Source organism: Ambystoma mexicanum, chromosome 10 (genome assembly GCF_040938575.1).
Source record: "Ambystoma mexicanum isolate Mex_15411 chromosome 10, UKY_AmexF1_1, whole genome shotgun sequence".
In the NCBI taxonomy this organism is placed as follows: Eukaryota; Metazoa; Chordata; class Amphibia; order Caudata; family Ambystomatidae; genus Ambystoma; species Ambystoma mexicanum.
In genome coordinates, this window is record NC_090932.1 from 314,120,270 (window position 1) to 314,145,431 (window position 25,162).

Sequence of the window (25,162 nt, forward strand, 5' to 3'; positions counted from 1 at the left end):
TACAACGACTCTGTGAACACAAACTTTTAGCCAAACCCGAAAAATGCTTGTTTCACGTTACTTCTGTTCACTACCTAGGATTCATCCTTAGCCCAGAAGGAATTGGTATGGACCCTTCAAAGGTAAAGGCCATGCTGGCATGGCCCGCTCCCACGTCCGTGAAACAAGTTCAATCCTTCCTGGGGCTTGCCAACTTCTACCGGAAGTTCATTTTTACCTTTTCCGAGATGGTTCAGCCGATCATTGCCCTCTTGAAGAAAGACACCCCTTTATATGGTCTACACCGCAAGATAAGGCATTCCAACGTTTAAAGACAGAGTTCATGCAAGCCCCCATCTTGGCCCAACCCGACATAAATCGGGCATTCCTAGTGGAAACGGATGCCTTTAACTACGCCATAGGAGCGGTCTTGAATCAGGAACTTGAGGATAAACTGGAACACCCTATTGCTTACCTCTCACGAACCCTGACTCCCAGTGAGACACATTACTCCGTCCTGGAAAAGGAACTGTTAGCCATCTGCCAAGCCTTCACTGAATGGCGACATCTACTTCTGGGTGCTAGATATCCAGTTCAGGTCCGCACGGACCATCGGAATCTTCAAATTCGACAGTCGTTGGAGTGCAGGAACAGTCGTCAGGCGCGTTGGGCCTACTTCTTTGCCCAGTACCAAAATTCCAAATCACTCATGTTCCCGGATCACAAAACCTGATTGCTGACGCCTTATCTCGACGTCCTGACTATGTAACTACTGAAGACAGGGCCTATCCTAAGATGTTTCCCCACACGATCTTTGTAGCTCAAGCAGTCAACCTCCTGGAAGAAATTCGAGTGCAAACCCAATCCTCTGACCTCTGGAAGGATATTTCAAGGAAGAATCCATGGAACCTAAGAGTTAAGGAAGGATATTTATTCAAGGACAATGCACTGGTCATTCCTACACAGAAATTACAACAAAGAATAATAAACCTCTGTCATGATACCCTTCACTCCGGACATGGTGGCATAACCAACACCCTCCGTCTCATACAAAGACAGTTTTGGTGGCCAGGAATGAAGACCAACGTACAGCAGTACATCAAAGCTTGTACTATCTGCAGTCAAAATAAACATAACAAGAGACAGGCGGGTCTTCTACTGCAACCTACACTGCCAACAAGACCATGGGAATTCATTGCTACAGACTTCATTGTGGAATTACCACCTTGACGAAGATACACGACCATCATGGTTACCATAGACTTGTTCACTCATATGGCTCATTTTACACCCCTGTGTAAACTACCATCCTCGTCCGAGCTTGCTCGAATCTTCCTGGAACACATATTCCGTTTACATGGACTTCCTTCCAAGATCATATTTGATCGAGGACCTCAATACGTCTCTCAATTCTGGAAACATCTCTGTCGCATTTTGGGAATCCAATGCGCCCTCTCATCTGGTTATCATCCCCAAGCCAACAGGGCCACAGAACGTGCTAATCAGACCCTGGAGCAGTATCCTTTATGTTTCGCCACCAAGGTTCAGGATGACTGGTCGCTCCTGATACCCGTGGCTGAATTCGCCTACAACAATTCCGATCATTCAGCACTTAAGACCAGTCCCTTTTATTGTAGCCAAGGTTTCCATCCATCGGTTCTACCCTCTGTTCTCCCTCATCCTACACTAGTACCTACTGTCGACTCCTGGATAGAAACCCTCATCAACGTACACCAGGAGGCCAAATAAAACTTAAAGAGGGCCAGAACACAGACTAAGAGGTATGCGGATTCCAAAAGAAGACCAGGTCCTTCTTCTGCAATTGGTGATCAAGTCTGGTTGTCCTCGAAATTACTACCCCGACATCTACACGCCAAACAAGTTGGCCCCTCGGTACTATGGTCCATTTCCCATCAAGGAAATCATCAATTCAGTTTCATACCGGATCAGACTACCAGACTCCTGGAAGAAAATTCACCCAGTATTTCACACATCCTTATTAAAACCCTACACCCAATCCTCCCGGAAATCCTGCTGACCTCCTCCTCTGCTGGTCGACAACCAATTGGAATATGAAGTATCCCGAATATGTGACTCCATGTATAAACAGGGTCATCTTCAATACCTGGTTGAATGGAAAGGATATCCTCCTAGTGAAAGAACCTGGGAACCACTTTCTAATCTCAAGGCCCCTCGACTGCTCAGAAGATTTCACCTTATACACCCGGGCAAACCCGGAGGAACGGGTCTTCGGAGGAGGCATGCTGTCATGAACTATAGAACACACCCCTTTTGGACTTCCTGGTCCTTGTCTCAACGGGGCTTTCACTCCCTTGTACTCCCAACATGGCCGTCCACTGTGAAATACCTTCCTCGCTCTACACCTTGGACGTAGCGTGTTCTATTAATAGACCACGCCTCCCGCGGCTCCGCGCGTCTCAATGCTATTGCGAAGTAGCGACCAGACGTGTGCTCCATAGCTCGTTGTATTGTTTCCCTTGCTTCTTTCCAGCCAACCTCATTCCTAGTCCCTTTCCTTCCTTTCTTGATTCCTGGACTCGTGTGCTAGTAGCGCACTCTGTAAATTTCCTGGATTCCTCGATCCTTGCATCCTGGAACTTTGAACGCACGCTGGAGTCGGAAGAGACTCGTGCAGCCTTATTCAAGACTCGATCCGTCCGCAAGAAGGCATCGATCAAGAAATCCAGCAAAGATCGAACTCAGGTGAGAAAGGGGGAACTCCTTGACACTAATCCCAGCTCCATATGGGATGCCTGGGTTTCATTGGCTGCTGTTTCTCCGTCCGTCATGGTGCATGCTGGGCTCATCCTTGCAGGGTGAAGGTCGGTTGAGGTTTGCAAGGATGGCATATACCTATCTGAGTAAACTAAACAACAGACATTGGCATGTGAAGAATAATGACTGGCATCAAAAGGGGACTGTTTGTAAGAAATAGGTACATTGTAACCCATGCTTTTATGGGGGCATGGGACAGGGGTCTTTCTCCAGGTGCCTTATCAGAAGGTTAGATCTTTGATTTGCGGTCCTTGGGGCCTCACGATTTCAAACGAATGGGGGACAGATGTTAGTTCTAGATGTGAATATATGACCATTCAGGATTAGGTATATGGTGGGTACTTGAGGGTGGTCCGGGGGAAGGGGCTAGTGAGCAGATGCATTCAAAGGGAATAGGGGGCATGAGGCCTGTCAGGGTCAGTCGTTTTTCTAAGAAACGAGCTAGGGGTAGATCACTGTCTTTGGCAGGGGCCTCCCTCTGGAACAGCCTCCCTGCCACTCTTAAACTTGAGGAGAACCATCTCCGGTTCCGGATGCACCTCAAGACCTTCCTCTTTTCTTCTGCCTTCGCTCCCCCTCTCCCCTGCTGATCTGTTCTCTCTTGGCACCTGGCCACCCTCTGTCTTTTGGGCCCAGTTACCTGCTCATCCTGCCACCGGGCCACCCCTTGCACTGGGGTCTGTATCTGTACCCATACAGCCCCCCTTTTTCTTCCTGCACTTATCATACCTACCCTGTCTGCTGCCTTAAACCTAGCACTTGCAAATTGCTGGCTGCATTACCACTGTTTGTTTGCCTTTATTATTTATTTATTGTTATTTATCTGTTTCTCCTCTGCTTCGCACTTTCCACCTCTCCCCCTTCCATGCACTTTTCCCCTCCCCCCTCTCCCATGCACTTGCGCGTTCTCAATGTCACTGGGCCTAGTAAGATCGCTATTTTGTTCTTCCCTGTTTCCCTCCCTTGCCTTGTCACGCTCTGAAACACTTGTGTACGAGCGTGATAGAAATAAAATATCAATCAATCAATCAATAGCTTAGCAGTGAAGGGGAGGAAAGGGCATGAGTCGGTCAGCAGAGATGGATGGGGCTCTGGAGCAGGCCTTGGTCTCACATTCTACGATGATCACATTCTGTCAGTGCTTGATACTTTCTAATGGCAACAATGAGTGGCTGGGTTTCCGTGAGAACATGATTTCCCGTGAAACTGACAAAGGGTGGAGGTGGCGGGGGCTGGTTTTGTGCGGCGCTGGGAGAGGGAGAGGGAGCATTTCTGATAGAGTGGCAGAGGGCCAATGAAAAGATGGCGTTCAGAAGGGCACAAAATGGAGTTCAGACTACAAACATTGGTTGCATGTTTATACACATATATCCAAGATGGGTGATGCAAATACGTACAGGAGGGGCGGAGGTGTGTCCCCTCTTGGCTCACACAACATCTGCCTGGTGCGGGAATGGTGCAGGGGGGCGGGGTATACCACCTCTCCCCCAACAGGGGTTTAAGTCATTGTCCACTCTGCAGCCTATTTTTATCCCACTTGGAGTGTATAATGACTTCTTCTAGACGCTCCTGAGTGTAGGATTTATGGGCTTAATCTATGATGCTCCTCGTACTTCATATCATTATCTGTGACGCTCCTCATCTCACATCATTAATTAGAGACTAAGACAAGCCCCTGTTACTTTCTTCTAAAACTAGTACAAAAAAACACTGACTGTTCTTAGATTACCTTTTTTTTTAAAACCACTAACTACTTCTAGACTACTTTTGAAAGACCCCTAATAATACATGTCTTTTATTCTCTCCCTCTTTACCTCAGTCTTACAGGTGCCAAAGTGCCATGCTATCATCATATGCTGACAGCCATAGGAGGCCCCCCTGGCAAGATAGGGGCACAATGCAGATTCATTTACTCACCCTGCCATTCCTACCAGGGCCCATCTCCCAGTTCTGTCAGCATTTATTTCTATCTGGATTCTTGACCCTGGAGTGACAGTCTTCAGGCAGGGCCCCTTTGTGGTCAGCCAAGTGACTAGGAGGGCCCACATAGACACATGTGGATTAAGGCAGCAGAGACTGGACCCATGAGGCAGAGAGGAAGACAGGAACTTGGGCTGATTTCAACACCATCTTTATTCAAGACATCAGAAATGACGGCAACAGACTCTTAACATCAGCTCCTTTTATACAGTTCCCAGGCTGATGTAATTTTATAATTTATTGCACAATACAGTTTGATTGCTTCTTAAAACTAAAGACAAACCCTTTTTCATTACTGGGTTGGTTGGCTTGACTGCCACTCATCAGGTCCACAAAACATGTCTGGGCATGCCTCACTTGGCTGGCATATAGCAGTGAACTTTCAATGAACTGCTATTAGAGAATTATTTAATTATTTTAGAATGACTATGTGAAATTCCTCCATCTTGTTTTCCGGCGAACCATTTTGGAATCTGCCTGACCTTGTCTTAATCTGAATGCTCTGTTCAACTACAAAATGGCTTTTAAGCAGAACTCATTTTCTGTTCAGTTTTTAGCCTAGATTTTCGATATATTCACAATATATGTGTAATACCTGAGATACCCTCAACTGCGTGAGGCATTCTGACCCTAAAAAGTGCATGTCGCCCTAAAATGTGGTTGTTGGCCTAAAAAGTGCTACAATTCTGAATTTTGCAATACTGGAACCAATGATCAGCCTGACAAGTTATCTGAATTCAGTTTGATTCAGGGGGGTCTCTAACACCTCCTCTTCACTACTGAAAGTCCCCTCCTGGAACAGTACAATGGTTTCATTGGTGCTCTCCGGCAGATGTTTGGTCGTCCAGAATTATCTTACACTGCACAAGAAATGCTATTGGATTTCCAACAAGGATCTTCCGATGTATTATCCTACACCACTAGATTTAAACAATTGGCTGCCGAAACAACAAGAGGCCTAATTCATATTGTTTAGACAGGGCCTCACAGAAGAAATCAAGGATGAATTGGCCAGGATTCCTTGACCTCATTACCCTGGTCTTACAGTTAGACTACCTGGAAAGACAAGTGGAAAAGAAAAAATATCAACATCGTCCCATGCCCATCAACATTTCTCCTGGGGAAAGTAAACCTGATCCTGAGTCCTCCACAACATCATCAGGAGAACCCATTCAAATCAGAACCATGAAAAGACCGCCATCAACAGAAGAATGAGAATGCCAATGTAAACTAGGGCTTTGTATGTACTGTTCCTCTAGTACTCACTTGATCACATATTATCCGATTGCTCCAGCAAGGCGCTCGGGGAAACACCAGCTCCTCTCATAAAGGGGTTGTTTGATCAAGAAGATATCCAGGCCCTCTGTTTACCATAACCAAACCATCAGAGGAGGACACTCACCTACTCATCTTACTTGTGGAATTCACAATTTCCTCTCATTCCTGGAAAGTGCACGCTATGCTCGACTGCATGGCTGCTGGCATCTTTATGGATTTGACATGGACCAAAGAGCAATGTATTCCTAGAACTAGTAAAGTAATGTTGGTGGTTGTCCAAGGTGTGGATAGGCGCCCCTTGTATTTGGGACCTGTGGTGGAATGCACCTACCCAGTTCGGATGGTTGTGGCCAACCATCAAGAAGAGTTACCTTTCGATTTTATAATAACCGTTCATTTTCCCCTCATTCTTGGTATCCCTTGGCTAAGGGTACATAACCTGTACATCAACTAGTCAGGTGGGACTCTGTTCCTGGGTTCTGAATACTGTCAACATTACACTGTGGATGTCCAGAAGCCTCCTCCTGCTTCCACTTCGACTATCCTGAAGGTACAAGCCACTATCAATACTTCCAAATACCATGATTAACCTGTCAAGATGCTTCTTCCTCACCGGGCTGATAAATGTTTGATTGATTTAGTTCCATGGGCTACCGTTCCATTTGGCAGAATGTTCGCCTTATCCTGAAAGGGGACTAAATAAGGTGACCATTAAAGATAACTATCCCCTTCCACTCATTTTGTACATTCTTACTGCCATACAGGGTGTGGTAGTCTTCACGAAACTTGACCGCACGGGAGATTATCACCTTGTAAGGCTTTTAGATGGCGATGAGTGGAAAATGGCTTTCGCACACCACATCATTACCAATACAACGGTGCAGGTGCTTCAGAGTCCGCATTCTCATGCAGTCCTATAGGACTACACGGGAATGGGGCCTTACCAAATCTGACGCCTGACTTCCTGCGCCGCCAGGACTTTCCTAGGAAGTCAGGCGTCGAATTCAGTGTTTTGGGGTAAGCAGAAACCCACCGGTGGCACTGGCGGGTTACCGCCAACCTCCTAATGAGACCTCATTGACCACTCATTAATCATATATTTCGATAACATTTTAATATTCTCCAAATCAGTGTAAAAAAATAGTAGTGATGTTACCTAAGGCTTCATCACCTACACCTACACCTTCTCCTGGCTAAACCTGAGAATTGTTTATTTGGTGTCTCTTCAGTACTCTACCTGGGATTTTGTTTGTCATTGGAAGGTACCACCATGGGCATTAGAAAGGTTGAAGTCGTTTTGAACTGGACAAAACCATCTTCCATCAAAGAGCTAAAATAATTCCTGGGGCTCATTAATTTCTACCGACAGCTCATACCTCACTTATCTGTCCTGGTTCTGCCACTAACAGATTTAATTAAAAGTAGAAAGGAAGCCGACCAAGTCTTCAACAATCATAAGACTGCCTTTTCCACTGAACCACTGCTAACGCTGCTGTATTCATCTCGGCCCTTTATTGTCGTGGCAGACGATTCTACTTATGTCATAGGGGCAGCCCTAAAACAGCTTTGGGAGGATCAGAAAGAACAGCCCCAGGCCTACTATTTCCGGAAACTGTTGGGTACTAATTGCATTACTCTGTGATTGCAAAGGAATTATGGACCATGAAATGTGCTTGCAAGGAATGGCACCAGTACCCTGTTGAAGCTTGTCATCAGTTTGAGGTATGTTTAAATCATTGGAACCTTCAAGTACTTCAACAGGTGCACTGCACCAATATATGACAAGTGCGATTGGCATCTTGTTTTGCAGATGACGACTTTCGCATCACATACATACCTGGTTCAGCTAACATCATTACGGATGCTCTCTACTGGCGAGATGTTTTTGGAACAAACAAAGCATTATATCCAGGTTGAATTCTTCAAGGCAAAACATTCCTATGTCTGGTTGATAACTTTTTGGTGGACGCACGAAAATCTCATTAATCCATCCTTCACAGAAATCCCTACCTAACTTTAAGACAACAACAGGGTTTTATTTTTAAGGATCACAGGTTGTCTATCATCACAACTGCTTTCCAGAAAAAAGTAATGGCATTGTGTCATGACTTCACCCATTGTGAGTCATCAAGGTTTGGCCATTACTTGGGATTTGGTGGATCAATACTTTTGGTAGCCTTTAGCCAAACAAGGCATGTCCATATGCATCATGTGTGCCCAACAGAAGACCCCAAGGCGACCTCCAGTTGTGAAGCTTCATCTACCCGATATTCCTTCTGCTCACTGGAAGGGCATTGCTACAGATTTCCTAGTAGATCTGCCTCCATCCAAGGGCCACACTGCTATTATGGTGACTGTGGACCGTCTAACCAAGCTGGCTCAATTTCTGTCTTTACCTGCGCTCCCTACAGTCTATATGATGGCTGAAATCTTCTTGAGGTACGTTAATTTAGGTATCTGGTCATTGCATAGAATACCAAACAGTTTAATTCCATACCATAGAAAAAAAGCATCGAAAAAAAAGCATTGAATGCATTTTTTCTATGGTAAAGGGTTTAGTTTACGTATAATGGCTAGTAAAGGTTAAAAAGAGGGTGGTTGAAGGGAACCCCCATGAAAAAAAGATTTTTCTTTAAATGCATTCAATGCTTTTTTTTCGATGCATTTTTTTATGGTATGGCATTCAACAGTTTGGCATTCGATGCAATGACTAGGAACCATTTATTTATTTTTATTTATTTATATATTTATAAGGCACCGAAAGCCTGCGGGCATCGAGGTGCCAAAACAGAAACACAAAGGACAGCGGAAAGACGGGACAGGCAAAACATAACAGAGGGCACCAAGACTCAATGAAAGATGCAAGTTTTCAGTTGCCGGCAAAATGTTTTTAGGTCATTTGATAGCCTAAGATTCAACTGATCCATCCGAGAAAGAAGCCCTGCAATCCTATATCGAGGAATGTCTCAAGAAGGAATACATTGTGCCATCCAATTCTCCAGCAGGCTTCCCATTGTTCTTTGTACAGAAAAAGGAAGGCATCCTCCATCCATGTATTTACTATCGTCAGTTGAATGATATTACACGCAAGGACAGGTACCCCTTGCCCTTAATCCGTAACATCGTGGAATCCCTTCATGATGCTTGTATTTTCACTAAGTTGTACCTTAGAGGGGCCTATCACCTGGGTCAGTTTAAGGAAGGGGATGAGTGGAAGACGGCCTTCAAGACAGCATCAGGGCATTATGAATATCGGATCATGCCATTCGGCTTATGTAATGCTGCTGCTGTCTTCCAACGCTTCATGGATGACATCTTCTCTGATCTGATCAGCGTGACAGTGCAGGTTTATCTTGATGACATCCTTATCTTTTCCACCAGCCCAGTGGAACACGTTGGTCATGTTAAGGAAATGCTACATAGGCTGCCACTTAACCATCTATTTGTCAAGGCAGAAAAAATGATTTTCCATCAGGAAAGCATTTGGGTCTGTAGTACAGGAGTTCAGATGGATTTGGCTAAATTGCAAGCTATACAAGAGTGGAAACAACCTCGCGATCTTAAATCTTTGCAGCGGTTTTTGGGCTTTGCCAATTTCTACCGTCGGTTTATACCCCATTTTCGCTCCTGACGGCAGTTTTGTCTCACTTAACCACAACAAGGTACCCTTCCTCTGGGATTCCCAGGCAGATGCAGATTTTAAGCAAGTAAAGAATGCCTTTATATTGGCTCCCATCCTTTGGCATCCCAACAATGAGATACCATTCTTAGTCGAGGCTGATCCATCCGATTTCGCTATTGGAGCAGTGTTAATACAACAAGACCCAGATTCTGGGATCGAACATCCTGTAGCCTACTACTCACGGAAACTGTCCCCAAGTGAATGGAATCATGCAGTAATTGAGAAAGAACTCGGCCATAAAAGCTGCATTCGAAGAATGGAGATACCATCTTCTGGCAGGAGGGTTTCCTGTGGAGGTATGCACCGATCACAGAAATCTACTGTACCTACGATTGTTACAGTGTCGAACCTCCTGACAGGCTCGTTGGGCCTTTTTCTTTTCTCATCATGATTTTGTGGTGACAAACATACCCTGTGCCCAAAACCTGAATGCTGATGAACTGTCACGCTCTCTGCAGAATGATGTTGAAAGAACTGATGTTGGTACCCCGCTGATAACCCTGAAACATTGCCTGCTTACCCTTGACCCACATCTGCAGTCCCTCTTGAACGACACCCTGTTGGATCCAGCCAGACCAGGGCTATTACGTCAACATCAGGTATGCTGTCGAACGGCGATACTACAAGGCTTTTACGATCATCAGTGGTCATCGAGGAGTCAAAGCCACTCAAGAATTGAATGCCCAATAGTTCTGGGGGCTGAGATGGGCTAGTCAGCTAAAACAATACATGGATTCTTCTTCAGTTTGCGCTCAAGTCAAGACCCCACGCAAAAGGCCTTTGGGCCTTCTGCAACCTACCGAAAAACCTCCCTACCCGTGGCATACCATTGCAACCAATTTTATTGCCAATTTGCCCACTTCCAATGGGTAAACCAGTATCATGGTGGTTGTGTAATGTTTTACAAGGTTGGCTCACTTCATTCCATTTTCCGAAGATGCCTACTGCTCTCCAGATGGCACGCAGTTTCCTTCATAAGGTGTATCATCTTCATGTCTCCCAGAGAAGATATTGTCAGATCAAGGTTCTCAGTTCATCTTTTTTTGGAACCAGCTGTGTTGCCATTTGGACATTCAGCGGGCACTGAGCTCAGGCTATCACCCTCAGACCAACGGGCATATGAACGGATGAACCAAACACTGGAGCAGTACTTACGGTGTTACGCTAATGCCACAGAGGGCAACTGGTTGAACCATCTAGACACTCCTGAGATGGCGTATAACAACTCTCTCCATTCTGCCACTGGTCTTAGTCCTTTTGTTTGTTCCTCTGGACAACATCCTAAGTTGCTGCCCTTCCATCCAGTGTTACTCAGCAGCATTCCGTCTGCCGATGACATGGTTCCCATCATCCATAACCAACACGAACTGGCAGCTGGTACTTTTGCGGAGGGACAAGAGGGTATGAAAGCACAGGCTGACAAGAGGCGTTGCCCTGAGCCTATGCTCCAGGTTGGAAACATATGGTTATCCTCAAAAAACCTACCAGTGCGCAATTTGCCTACCAAACTGGCACCCCATTATTTTGGGCCCTTTAATATCACTAAGTGCTTGTCTTTAGTGGCATTCCGCCTGAAGTTACATCCCTCTTGGCGTATCCACCCTGTATTCCATGTTTCACTCCTGAAACCCTATGTGCCAGACACCTATGGTAGTTCTTGCTCTCGTCCTGCCTCAGTTAGCATTCCAGGGGTCCCGGAGTTCGAAGTGCAGGAGATCTTTTATTCGCTGATCCGATGTGGGGTACTTCAATTCTTGGTGGATTGGTAGGGCTACCCAGCATGTGATCACACCTGGGAGCCCAGCAGTTTTGTGCATGCCCCACGTTTGGTTTGTGAGTTTTTTCTCTGACATCCCTGGAAGCCCAGGGATCCTGGCCTTCCTGGGAGGGGACATAGTGTCACGCCACTCCCTGGGTCTGGGAGGTGGGGTCGTTGGTTCTGGTGGACCACGACATCGAGGCTTTATCCCGATGGCGCTTCTCACAGGCCTGTTCAGTCCGCTCTTTGAACGCCCCCATGATCGCAGGTCTGTGCATGCGCGGGTGTCCATGACCCACTCTCCGTACATGCGCAGTCTGCTTGGTAACCAGGGCTTGAGCTCCAGGCCTCGTTTTGGATCCGGGTCTTTATCTGGGTTCCGCTTGCAAGAACACATCACGTCTCAATGCGGTCAGTTCCCTGATCGCTTTCCCCGCTGTGGACTAGTTTCTTGGTCCGTGTTGCTTGCTCCTGCCTTGTTTTCTTTTCCTTGCCTCTTGGTAGGTCTGTTCCTTGGCAGGCTGGTCCCTGTGTCTTCTCTGGGTCATGTTTGGGATCCCTGCCCTGGGTCAAGTCCTTGCCCTCTGGTTCTCTCTCTCTCTTTCTGGGGTTCCCCACTTCCTTCTCTGGTTTCCCAGGTTCCCTCTCCTGACACTCTCTGGCCTCACCTTCTTAGCCTGCCTCTTGTCATAGTCCTGCCTTGTGTCATTGCTTGGTAACCTGCCTTCTGGAACCAGTTAATTGCACCATTGTGGAACCTCATCATCCTGTCTCCTGGAACCTGTGCATCTCAGCCTCTCAGATCTTCATTCTACACCTGGGTTTACAGTTGGACCATCTCAAGGCCTTCTCTACCAGTGCTTTTACTGTCCTGACATCACGCAAATCAGAGAAGTGCCATCCCGTGGCATTGGGAACCATTCCAGCCCCGACCTGTTTGAGTCAACCAGGAGGGTGTTGGGTTGGTACCCTACATTGCTAGTTCTTGGCCTCAGTATACGTTGACAGACTGGCTGCCTCTCCACATCACTCACCAGGAAGATAAGGTACTCATCACCTCACGCAACACTTCGATTAAAACACCTACAAACTATTTTCCCCACTTTGGAACCTGAGGGATCCCACCGGTGCTGTCCTTGGCTCTCCCCCCGAATATTTGAACTAAAGTGCTCGCATCTCAAACCAGCTTGACAATTCATCATGCCCTCGCCGAACTTGTCACCTGCTTGGCTCAAATCAAGTGCTTGGCACCAGGATCTGACTCGAACCACTGGTGTGTCAATCACCGACTCGAATCAGTGGTTATACCATGACTCAAACTGACTTGCCTTCGAAATGCTGCTTGGCTTCTGCACACCAGAGCAACAGGAGCACCACTTAGAACCATTGCTGACCACCAACTTGAAACACAGGAGTGGCACTCACTGACCCTTCCCAGCGGTTACACCCTGACTCGACCCAGCTCGACCTCTCAAACAGATCCTGGTGAGCGCCCCGACCTGCGTCGCCAAACTCCACCTTTGAATCCACAAGGAGCTACCACATTCAAAACTGCTTGATGCCCGCTTTCTGCTTGGGCCTACACGATCCAACATACCTGAACTGAACTTGATCTGCTCATACCACTGCTCGAAGCCAATTCGACAACATCAACCGAAACAAGATACCATTGACCAATGATTGCCTTCTGGTCCATTTTGGGATCTTAGAGACTGGTCACTTGTGCATCTTTTTCATCCAAAGACATTTCCCTTTTGTGTTTATTCAAATTGTCTATCACCCCTGTATTCATCTGTTGCATCGTCTGTTCTTTCCACAGGGGTGGGTTTTGTACAGTGTTTACTATTTAGTATTCTTTCAGATGGTGGGCCTCATTACGAACCTGGCGGTACGGAGTGAACGGCGCCATAAAAGGTGCTGGCGCCGTTCACCCCGTACCGCCGCATTACGAGTTCCCCTCGCGGGACACGGTTAGCACACCTGGGAAAACTGGGGGTGCTTACCGGGTCCCGCAAGGAGAAAAGGGAGCAAACAATGGGCCATCTCGTAATGGCCCGTTGTTTGCTCCCTCTCCCATTCCCATTCAGCCCTATGGGGGCTGAAATGGGAATGGGGAAGGACCGGGTCCGGGTCCTTGGAGGGAGGAATTACCGGGCCTTCCGAACTCGGAATGGCCCGGTAAGTCCTCATTCCGAGGACCCGGACCCCAACGCGATTTCGGCAGCAGCCATGCCGCCAATAGCGGCATGGTTACCGCCAAAATCGTAATGAGGGCCGGTGTGTTTAATTAAAGTATAGATATTTGTATAGAACCTTGATTTGAGATTTCCTTTATTTTGGGCTGTGTTACTTTGCTGTTTGGGTCACTACTGGATCACATTCACACTTCTCTCAAGAGCATAGGGTTGGGTGGAAATGAGCCTGTCCCACCCCTTAGGCGCTTCCAGGTAAAGCAAGCACCATATGAGGTGATGTAACGTACAAGGGGGGATTAAGCCGCACTATCAGGCAACATGTAGAAGCACTGTAGTACTTAGAAGTAGATACGCGGCACTAGAAAACCTATAGCTCATGACTCTATTTTGTATTAGGCCCAAAAGGGATAAGTTGCAGGCTTGCGCTGGTCACGTTCCTGGCTCACTAGGCCTAATTTCCGACTCCGCCGAGCCCCGTTCCCACAGACGTCCAATTCCCCCTCATCCCTCCAGTGTTGCGAACATTTAGTATCTCTGAAAGGAATGCGCACTGCAAGAGCATGAGACAACACTAGGCTCCGCACTGCATCCATTCATCTCCACTAAACTGCCATTAGGCCTCTAACCCCCACCCAGCCAGTCCGGAGCCAGCCCCGCCACACTGACCCGACCCCCACATCTTTGCATTCCCTGATAACCAAGTTACCCACCTGTCCCAACCCAAATCAAGTGTCCGCAGAAGATTTAAGCATGCACGGCTGTATTTCTGTCAAGCATGAAAACGTATCCCTTGTAACACGAGGTACAGAGAGGGATAAATTAAAGATCAAAACCCTGGGTGGAGACCTTGCGTGCAGGAACTTGCACTATCAATGAAGCCCTGAATGTGTGGGTCAGCGTGACTGTATTTCATCCTCCCTTCCCCCTGGCACCATTTCCTGTGCCACCCCAGGTGCCTGCCACAATGAATGAATAACCAGGCTTAGCATGTTTGGTTTAGACAGAAACAATTTATTCATGTGTGCCCCGATCTTCACCGAGAGGATGAGCCCAGCTGACCCACGTGGATCCAGACCCACGGGACAGAACTTACCAATTACTGTCTGGCATCCCCTATGGAGCAGACTCATGTGTAGGGTGCCTCCAATCAGAGGCACCCATTTGTACTGTATATCATGACGCATGTGGGGCTTTTAAGCTCCTGTTTGTAACTGTAAGGGTTAGAGTGCTCTCGACCAACAGAGTACTTTGCTGATATTTGTGTTCTGTACAATTAAACCTTGTTATCCATGCAACGCTATCTTCTGGCCTGTTTCCCTAGTGGGTTGTCTTTATTCTGGAGTGTACGTAAAAAGAGACTTCATTTGGTGACCCTTACGACGTGATTCCATCGCTCCCGTATTTGCGGAGGTATCCAGGTGGCCTCTCTGGAAGGGCCGTGCCCACCTACGTTGACCAATCCCAAAACGTGTACGCTGAGTGGCCAATGTGGGTGCCGTCTTTGCAAAATTCCTGCCTGCTTGTTGAGACTTTCAGAAAAAAGCGAACACGTAAGTATAGCCTGCAAGGGATAACAATTTTCGGATGGGGATGTGAGCAGTGTGAAATGGGTGAACACGCAGTGAATGGAAGCAAAAATATGGTCTAACTAGTTGATTGTGGATGTTTTTATGGCCATTTGTGTTCATTTTATTTTTTTAGATATATTAAGGATAAGGAAAAAGGAATACGGGAGCCTCCCCGAGTGAGTGGAGAAGGTGGCGCCATGTTGCACTGTCCTGACCAGTGCGAGAGAGAAATACAAGAAGGAATATGGGAGCTCCACATAATTAGAAAGTTCGGGGACAGTAGTGGTTGTTGTTTTAGCTTGTTATTTTAGTTTTTTTTGTGTATTTTTATGTGTACGAAGAGGCCCAGCAGGAATGTGTGTATGTGTGTGTGAGTGTGTGAGCACATTGGGAGAGTGTGTAGGGAGTGAATGAAACTGCTCTGGGGGAAGAAAAGTGAAATTGATGTTTTCCTTGTTAAGAACATTTTGACAGAACTGAATGATAGTACTGACACGATTATTTGTACATATGTTTTAAGTAATACTCAATGTATTGTATTTTTTGGGTTATTTGTGGGACAGCTGTACAAGCACATTTTCCAACACACAATATTGACTAGACATAGCCATGGGGACGGACACTCCCCTAGACCATATATGTAAAGCCCTGCCCCTGTACTGTGATAAAATCAAGAAGGACCACAAACAATGGGTAAATGAGACTAAAGGAGAAGGAATGCCCCACTCCTGGCCAGAGTGGGGCTCTTTTCACAGGTGCGCTTTTGATCATATGTCCACGTACTGCAAGGTATAAGGGGAGAACATTACAGAATAGGAGGGAGATATTGGACCTCTGGAGAATGTTTGAGGAACAGAGGACCCTGAGGGGAATGGGGCGACACCTGACAACAGTAAGAAAATGAGTACAGAGGAGACTGGGAAAAGTGGGGAAGAGAAGAAGGGGATTTATCCGCTCGCCACACGGCCAGCAGAAGGATACACTAACCCAACATATGTGTCCGGGGGTACAATGGTGGCCAATCCGAGCACGGCCCCACCCCCACCGTATGTTGCACCCCCTGAGGTGTCCACCCAGTGACCCCATTATGTCCCTTGGGCGCAAATGGACAAAACAATCTCCTTAAGGCTCTCTCCCAACTTACTACGGGAGCGGGAAAATAGATTGACGCATTAGAGAAAAACACTGCAGAGATTCCCCCAGCCATAGGGGACATTAAAAGCTTGTTGGTGGTTGCAGCGGGAGATCAGGCAGAGACAGTGTGGATTAAAATGGGGTACGCGGGAGTAACACTGAATAATGATGCCCATGATGGGGCATCGTTCAACAAGATTAGAGCGCGAGTATGTGATGCACTCCGGCAAACGTTCCCAGACACCCCAGACTTACAATCAATAATTCAGTGCACAGTGGGGGATGAGGAAGACGCTGCGCAGTACATTCTCAGGGTTCAAGAGATGTGGCGAGCAGAAACGGGCAGCGCCTGGGATCAATCAACATCCTTATTTTATTGTAAAAAGAGGACTACCTAAGGAAGTAAAGAAGGTGCTCGATAAGATAGCTGGGGTGGAGGCAAAGGGATGGCCCGAGATTCAAAGTATCATAGTGCACCATTGTAGGAGGATCAAAGAGCGTGAGAAAGAAACTTTCCAGAGGAGGTAGTCAGAGGTAGCAAAACAGGTTCAAAATAAACTAGTAAAGGTAGCTGCAGTGTCGACAGTGCCGCCCCAGAACAGATGGGAGAGGAAGGGTGTGCCTCCGTTGCAACACAAGCGAGGATGGCAGCGGTATGGGCAGACAATGGACAAGGTCAGTGGGGAGGAAAACAACACTTAACAGGGCCCCAATGACAAGGATGGCGACAACAAGAACGAGGTGGGTCCCAAGGGTAAAGAGGAGGGGGATTTGGGTGGACAAGGACCAAGTGGTGGCGGGCCAGGGCAGTGCTGGTCATGTGGAAGGTGGGGACACTTTTTGAGAGAATACCACAGGAGACAGGAAGGGAATTATTATTACAATCAGCAACCCTATGGGTACCCCACCCAGGTAGCACACAAGCGCTTGTTCAGGGAACGCCCTTAATCCTGTGTGAAATTCATCAGGCATATACGCAGTTGCCTTTCCAAATCCCTGGCCCTTACACCCCCCCACACCAGCAACAGACCATGCAGCCACAGCAACCACACCCCTACCACCAAGCCACAGAAAGCAGACACCCATTTACTACTGAAACTAATGAAGCAGCAGCCCCATACCAGGCAGTATCAGTGGTAGGGGGAACCCCTTCTCGTTCATGGGGACAGACACCTACCATGACTAGGACAGCCCACAGAGAGCACTTGCGTGTCCAGTACTGTTGATGACCTAAAATCCAGAAAAGGAACCAATGCTGGGGGCAGAGAAAGGAAATAAACAATTCATCTTTATGGTGTACTCAGGAGCGGAGAAGTCATGTATGAGTGAAGGAAACTTTCTGCTATCTGGAAAGACTATCGACACACATGGATTCTCTGGGGCTGTGTTAACGGTTCCATTCACAAAGGATTTAGATGTCAAGGTGGAAGGAAAGGTTGCACGAGTGCCCCTCCTCTATTCTGAGAGTTCCCCTGTCAACCTGCTTGGTATGGATCTGCTTAGCAAATTGAATATGACTATATCCTTCACAGACAGGGGGATTGTTTGCGCCTCTCCCGGCATGTGCTCCCTCTGAGCAATGCTGGTAGTACATGCTGTGGCAAGTGAGGTGGTAGTGAGGGGCATCCCTGTCAACCCAGACATGTTTGTTTATGGCATCAGAGTACTTGCTGAAACTGTCCCCCAGATTAGCAGAAAGGAATGGAGAGTAACCGCAGACTACATTTTCCAAGCTATGGCCCTTCCCGAAGTAGTTGCCGGCACAATCTTGTCATTTGAACTGGAAGGCTTGCTTGTGTCTGCTAAAAGGATTGTAGCGCTAGGGACTGATCCCCATGGGTGTCAATGGCGCACTGTGCTGTGTATCGACCCCAACGTACCCCTGTGAGAAGTGACAGACAAGTACCTTTTTGAAGATGGTAATAATGATGGAGAAATAATCTGCAAAATGTGGATAACTTGTGACATAATGGTACAATACAGGAAAGTGCAAAGCCCCCTCTTGGCTCTTTTCAGTGGACCACCCCCATTCAGTGAGAGTGATTTGCAATATGTCCCTATACATTTGTGAACAACAAACCTGCACGATATAGAGATGCTGAAATAAGTAACACCTGTAAAGATAACACTCAGACCAGGGGCCATACTCCTGCGGGTCAAACAATGCCACCTGTCCAGAGAAGCAGAAGAGGGGATTCAGGAAACACTGCAGGCTCTGTTACTGCAAGGGATTATAGTGTCCTCCACCTTATCCTGCAACACGGTTATATACCCCATCAAAAAGGCAATGGGGCAGTTGGAGGATGATTCAGGATTTGAGGCCCCTTAATGACATTGTACAGAAAGAATTTCCACGTGTTCCTAATTTGGCATCCATTTTGTGTAGCATTCCCAAAGAAGCAACCCATTTCACGGTGGTTGATTTGAAGAATGTGTTTTTCTCAGTGCCCATGCATCTAGACTCACAGTACCTTACAGCATTCACCCTGGGAGGAAAGCTATATGAACACTGTTGCTTGCCCAAGGGGTTCTGTGAAAGCCCCAGTATTTTTAACAGGATATTGCATGAAGAACTAGGGAACATTCAGGTGCCCAGCACGATCATTCAATATGTAGATGACCTACTTGCCTGCAGCAACAGCGAAAAGAGCTGTCAAAGGGATTCCATCGCACTACTACAGTTGTTAGCAAGGAAAGGGTACAAAGTGGATAAGAAACAGCTCCAGTACTGTTTTCTAGAAGTACTCTACTTAGGGCAACTCATCTCCAAGGACGGCAAGAGGATAATTCCAGACAGGGCAGCTACAGTGCATGCCACTCTCAAGTCACACACAGTGAAAGACATGTGAAAGTTCCTAGGATTATGCAACTATTGTAGAGCTTGGATCTTAGACTATGCAGCATATACCAGACCACTCCTACAAGGCCTCAAAGAGGCCCAGAAAGAGTGCAACACAATTCAGTGGACAACAGAAATGATGACCAGTTTTAATGAACTAAAAGGGGTGATTTCAACAGCTCCTGTCCTCGCCACCCCTGATTACACATCAGAACTTTTACATTTTCTCTCACTCAAATGGCACACTCATGACAGCAGTACTCACCCAAAAAAGTTCAATGGGCCACAAACCACTAGCGTACTACAGCGGCACACTCGATTCTGTTATGCAGGGACAGTTCGCTTGCAAACAAGCCCTCACTGCAGCAGCCTTTGCCATTGAAAAAAGTTACACAGTTGTCATGGGATGCTCAGTAACGTTAAACTTTGAGCGCTCACTCTTTGCGATACTAGATCGCTCCAAGTCCACACTCACCACACAAAGGGCATCAGCATGTCAAATAATATTGTCTAGCCCCTATATCCAGGTAGTGCGGTGCAGAACTGTAAATCCTGCCACGTTTCTCACAGAGCCATGCACAGCTGAGGACATACAACATCATAATTGTGCATCATGAAGTAGAAGGTGATGATATCCCCAAAGCTAAAGACAGCCCATTAGAGGAAGGAGAAGTACTTTTCGTTGATGGATCAGCATCCATTGACCAGGACACAGGTGAAAAAGACGTTGGGTGGCAGTGGCGCACCTAGAAGAGGGAGAATACAAAACACTGATCATGAAAAGATTACCCAGACATTATTCCACACAAGCAGCAGAACTCGTAGCACTCATAGAGGCCCTGCGGGCCTCTAATGGGTGCTATGTTACCATTTACTCGGACTCTGCCTATGTCATCACTACTGTGCATGCAGGTCTGTCGCGCCAGAAAAGGAGGGGGTTCAGAAGAGCAGATGGCTCGCCAGTACAACACGCTGCCTTGCTCAATGCATTGATTTCTGCCCTCGCAGAGCCCTCTGTGGTGGCGGTCGTTAAATGCATAGCACACACCCACAATACAGACAAACTATCACTGGGAAACGCGGCCGCCGATGCAGCAGCCTAGGTGGCAGCATACCTCTTACTACGAGCACCAGCAGAATGCATCATTACCACACCCAGCACAGAGCAACACACAGATCCATACACAGCCCTCCCTACAACACAAATCATCAAACTACAGTGCAGGGCACCCACAGAAGAACAGGATCTATGGCTCAAACCTGGGTGCTGCAATCACCCACGGATCTCTTAGGGAGACAGCAGGCCACAGGGAGAGTAGTGATACCTGTGGAGTTACTGTACACAGCATTTGGACAGTTGCATTTCCCATCCCACAGCTCTAAACAACACATTGCAGCAGACCTTCAGGAAGATTGGTTCATGCCAAACTTACAGGAGTACCTGGCAAAGATAGTGGTGCAATGTTCAACATGTCAAGTGTTTAGCACAGGAATGACACTGAGAACTCTGAGAGGGACATTGCCCCGCCCTGTATGTCCCTTCTGTGAGCTGCACATTGACTATGCAGACATGGGAGAAAGATGCAATGGGACACAATATCTAATTGTGGTGGTGTGTCCATTTTCCCGATGGGTCGAGGCTGGCCCATGTGCCCACCCAGATGCCAAGTGTGCTACAAAATCTCTATTTAGATATGGCTTTGTAGTAGGATTGTTTTGATTTCCCATTTAGGAACCCTCCTTTTCTTTCTTTTTAAAACTTGTTTTCTGTCCATGGATACTGTGGGGTGGTAGCAAGCATCTCTGTTGGTTTTGGTGGCTTGGTTTCCTGGTGAGTTGAGACCACCAAGGAAGTTTTGTTGGTGAGCACGCTATTAATGCCAATGTGATGAGATCAGAGTTATCATCAAGGAATTTCCAACATGTGTGAGATGGGCGATAAATAAGATGGAAAATAGCAGTCTGTTTGTGTATTAGTGTGAATTGGCAAGTAGAGGGCCATGGAGTTCACAGGCCTTGCTTGAGCGCTATGCAACCCCACCTGGATTTGTGAAGGACTGCCACACCTCCCCACCTTCCCCGTGTGGGCAACATGTTGGATCCTGTACTCGTTGAGAGTGAGGACATCAAAGACGTGGGAGGAGGTGGAAATGAGTTCAGCCCTTTTGGCGGCGCGAAGGACAGCTGCGTGATTGTTAATTAGCATCAGGCTGTGCAAGTGCAGAGGGACTGCGAGTGGAGTGGAGGTGAGAGGGATGTTGATGAGGTTCAGTGGATTGGCGGAGTGGAGGTTCTGTGAGTGTTGATGGTCTCAGGCCCTTGAGAGCATGGGAATGGTATGTGATAGTAGGAGACACATTGGAATGCCTCCCTGATTTTGAAAAAAGCCGGGGGCATCCAGCCCTTGGCCCTGTTCAGTCCCTAATAGGTACAAAAAGGAAATGTCCTTTCCTTCTTCCTTAGCTGAGGAGGCAGAGATGACCACGTGACAAGTGACACTCCTTTGAGTCTGGTGGAAGAGCACTGCAAAAGATGGGGGAAAAAACCAAGCCTTTGAGTATTAACCATAAGCCTCATTACGGGTCCGGCGGTAACCCTGCTGGCGATACCGGCGGGTTGCCGCCGGACCTGTGAAAAATCGACCGGTGCCTGACTTCCCAGTGCCACTGGGCTATTCCAGGTCCGGTGGCCGGGAAGTCAGGAGCCGGTCATTTTGTCATTCCCCATTCCCATGGAGTCCCATAGGACTCCCGTGTCCTCATTCCCATAGGACTCCATGGGAATGGGGACACGGGAGCACCAGCGTCGATAACAATGGTGCCGGTGCTCCCGTGAGGTCTGACCCTAGCGGGCGGCATGGCACCTGCCCGCTGAGTTGTAGGGTGCCGGTCCAGAAACAACGGTGCCGGTAGGCTTACCGGCACCGTTGTTTCCGGTTCGGCACTATTGCAATGAGGCCCCATGTGTCTGGAAAAGCTGGAGGACGCGGTGCTGATGTTTTATCAGAAATAAACATCATACACTAGGAAGTGTAAAACACTCATCAGCAGAAATTACATTCTGTGATTAAGGATTGTAATCTATGAAAAAATGTGGGTGTTCGCTACGGATCTATGTGATTTCGCCAAGTTTTTTATCACGGGCGATTTCATCTTTTTTTAATTTATTTTTTATAACCCATTTCACCACATATTAATGTGGGTAAGACCCCCCACAGTTCCTCTCCCTCAAACCCCCCACTGTAATTATTACCCCCAACCCAGCCCCCATCTATTTCTCAGGCGAAATGCGGTAAAAGAATCGATGAAATTGGCCGGAAAAAAAGAACTGCACAGCAAACTACTTTTCGCTACGGTTCGCTACTGTCTAATATATCATTCATTGGAGCCCAAGGACGATATAATGTCACTTGTTGTTTTTACTTGTTTGTGAAAAACTGCATGTATATAGAGCTGTACAAGCATACAACATATTAAACATTATACTGCTGATTTCTTCTGCAGGAAAAATGGAACTAGCCCAGCAGGTACAAAATCTCATTGCTGAAGTCTCTTGCTTGATTTGTGGTGGGTATCTTAATGCTCCGGTGACCACAGCGTGTGGACACAACTTCTGCGAAACCTGTATCAATCGAAGGTGGGAGCAGCGAGCTGGAAACTTCTCCTGTCCTGTGTGCAGAGCAACATTTGAAACAAAAATACTCAAGCCTAACAGACAGCTGGGGAATGCAGCAGCCTTAGTCCAACAAATGAACGCAAAGAAGAGAAAACTGCAAGACCTAAATCTGTGCGACGAACACCAGAAAGAGCTAACTCTGTTCTGCAGAGATGATGAGGAAACCATCTGTGTGGTGTGCAGCCAGTCTGAAGATCACACATCTCATGTCATATGTCCCATACAGGAGGCCGCCTCAGAGTACAAGGTATGTATATGTAAACTTTCTCTAAGGAAATGCTACTACCTGTATACTAATAAAGGCCCACCAGAAGATCTTTGCTTTCCACTTACCAGCCTACCTGAGCCTACCTGTGCGCTGCTTCATTTAATGTAAAACACACTTATTCCATTTTAGATGAAGCATAACAAAAAAAGAAAAAACACCTGTGCCTCAAATTAAAACATGATAAAGTGGATCTTAATTGCTGAATTGTACATTTTAACTCGAAATTGGTACTGAACTTAGTACTTTCTGAACGTGAAAGATTGGGGAATAAGGGATTTGTGGTTAACATTTGTTGACTTGTGGAAGATAAAAAAAAAGGGAGCCATCGGGAGGATCAGGGGCCGGGTCGTTGACAGCAGGTCTTAGATAAGATCCAGAGTCTGTAGCATTGGGGAGTCGGATGTCATGTCCCCAAGAGAGTGTCTTTCATTGGTAACATGGAACATTAGGGGCTGTGGTAAATTATTGAATGACATGAATTTGACGGAACTCCTAAATAAATATACAATAATATGCCTTCAGGAAACCTGTGCCATGGATAGGTCGGTGTGGGATGTCCATCAACAAACGGCTATTCGACCTAACATTTTGAGACCATCAGGGGGAGGGGTTATGTATTTGTATTAAGCAGGGAGTGGGCATCTAAGGTACCCTGATTTCTAATGAGCAGAGAGGTATTTTGGGGGTGTTACTGGAGTTGGATCAGAACCCAGTGTGTAACTCCATTCTTGTGATCAATGTATAGTGGCTCTCTACCCATAGTAACATCATGGATACATTGACAATACTGGATGAACTAATAGAAACCTTTAAAATGAGACATATTGGGTCTGAGGTACTAATGGTGGGGGACTTTAATTTGCACCGTTGCTGTCCACATTGGAGTTGGGGGAAGAGCAGAATTTTGCATCCCCCATGCATGTTTACAGTTGGCACAGGTACCTATTGGAGGAAATTCTAGGAAGGTTGGGGCCTGTCAATATTAAATGATCTAATGTGTGGAGATATTCCACAAAGCCCACATGGCATAGACATGAGTCTAGATCGTGGCTGGACTCAGTTGTGGCCTCAAAAGCTCCTACCACCCAAGAAAATAGGCTTAGGTGGAGCCAGAAGTTCCTGGGACACATGAATTGGCTTATTAGGGATTTTTGGGGGACAAATACATTTGAGACAAAACTGAAGAACTGGGATTTGAGAGCGTTCCCATATTTATTACAAAAAACATGGATCTTTGTGCTCAGAGTATAGGGAGTGGTCAGTGCTCAAAACACCCTCACATACACGTGGAAGAGATACAAGTTAGGAAAAGGGAGATGCGTTTTAGGATTGGGAAGGTAAAAGCCAGTAAGATAAAAGAATCTGTTAAGTCCTCTTTAATAAGAAACGAAAAAACAAGTTTACAAAAATTGGCTCAAATGTCATAGGTGTCTCCAACTTCAAAGGGATGGTGAGGCAATGCTAGAGACAGTTTTGCATAAAAATAGTAAAAATGTTTGGACCTTAATAAACCATAGGAAGGGGACGCTTGATCAAGCCCGGTCCAATCCAATTTCATAAGAGGATTTGGTGGGTCACTTTGCCAAGTTATATAGAGGGACAGACTAGTCTAGTCTGGGATCAAGTAGGGTTTGGAACTTGGACATTTCAGTGGAAAATGTGGAAGCAATTATAAAAGCTTTATCAAATTATAGAGCATCAGGCCCTAATGGCCTGTGCAATGTGATGTTGAAACAGGATCCAGTAACTTGGGCTAAGGTGCTCAAAATTCTCTTCCGAAATGTTCTTATTACTTAAACTATCCTACCCTCATGTGCATTGTCAATAATTGTCCCAATGTAAAAAAAGGGAAACTGTATTTAACCGGCCAGTTACAGATCCATAGCCCTGATAGATATTGAAAGCAAGATTATTGCCAGATGCATATTAAAGGAAATTGAAGCTTGGTACAGAGACAACCCGAGATACTTTCTAGTTTCCAAACTGGCTTTAGGCGTGGAACTGGTACG

At 46.7% G+C, this 25,162-nt stretch overlaps 1 protein-coding gene across 1 annotated transcript in view; it reads left to right on the plus strand.

Annotated features, from left to right (window-relative positions):
• LOC138493167 (E3 ubiquitin-protein ligase TRIM39-like) overlaps positions 1-25,162 on the plus strand; it is a 351,986-nt gene that overhangs the window by 87,156 nt on the left and 239,668 nt on the right. Inside the window, exon 2 of the mRNA XM_069620351.1 lies at positions 22,714-23,132. Coding sequence (XP_069476452.1) covers positions 22,719-23,132 — 414 coding nt within the window. The 5' untranslated portion in view covers positions 22,714-22,718. The remainder of the gene's footprint in view (positions 1-22,713; positions 23,133-25,162) is intronic.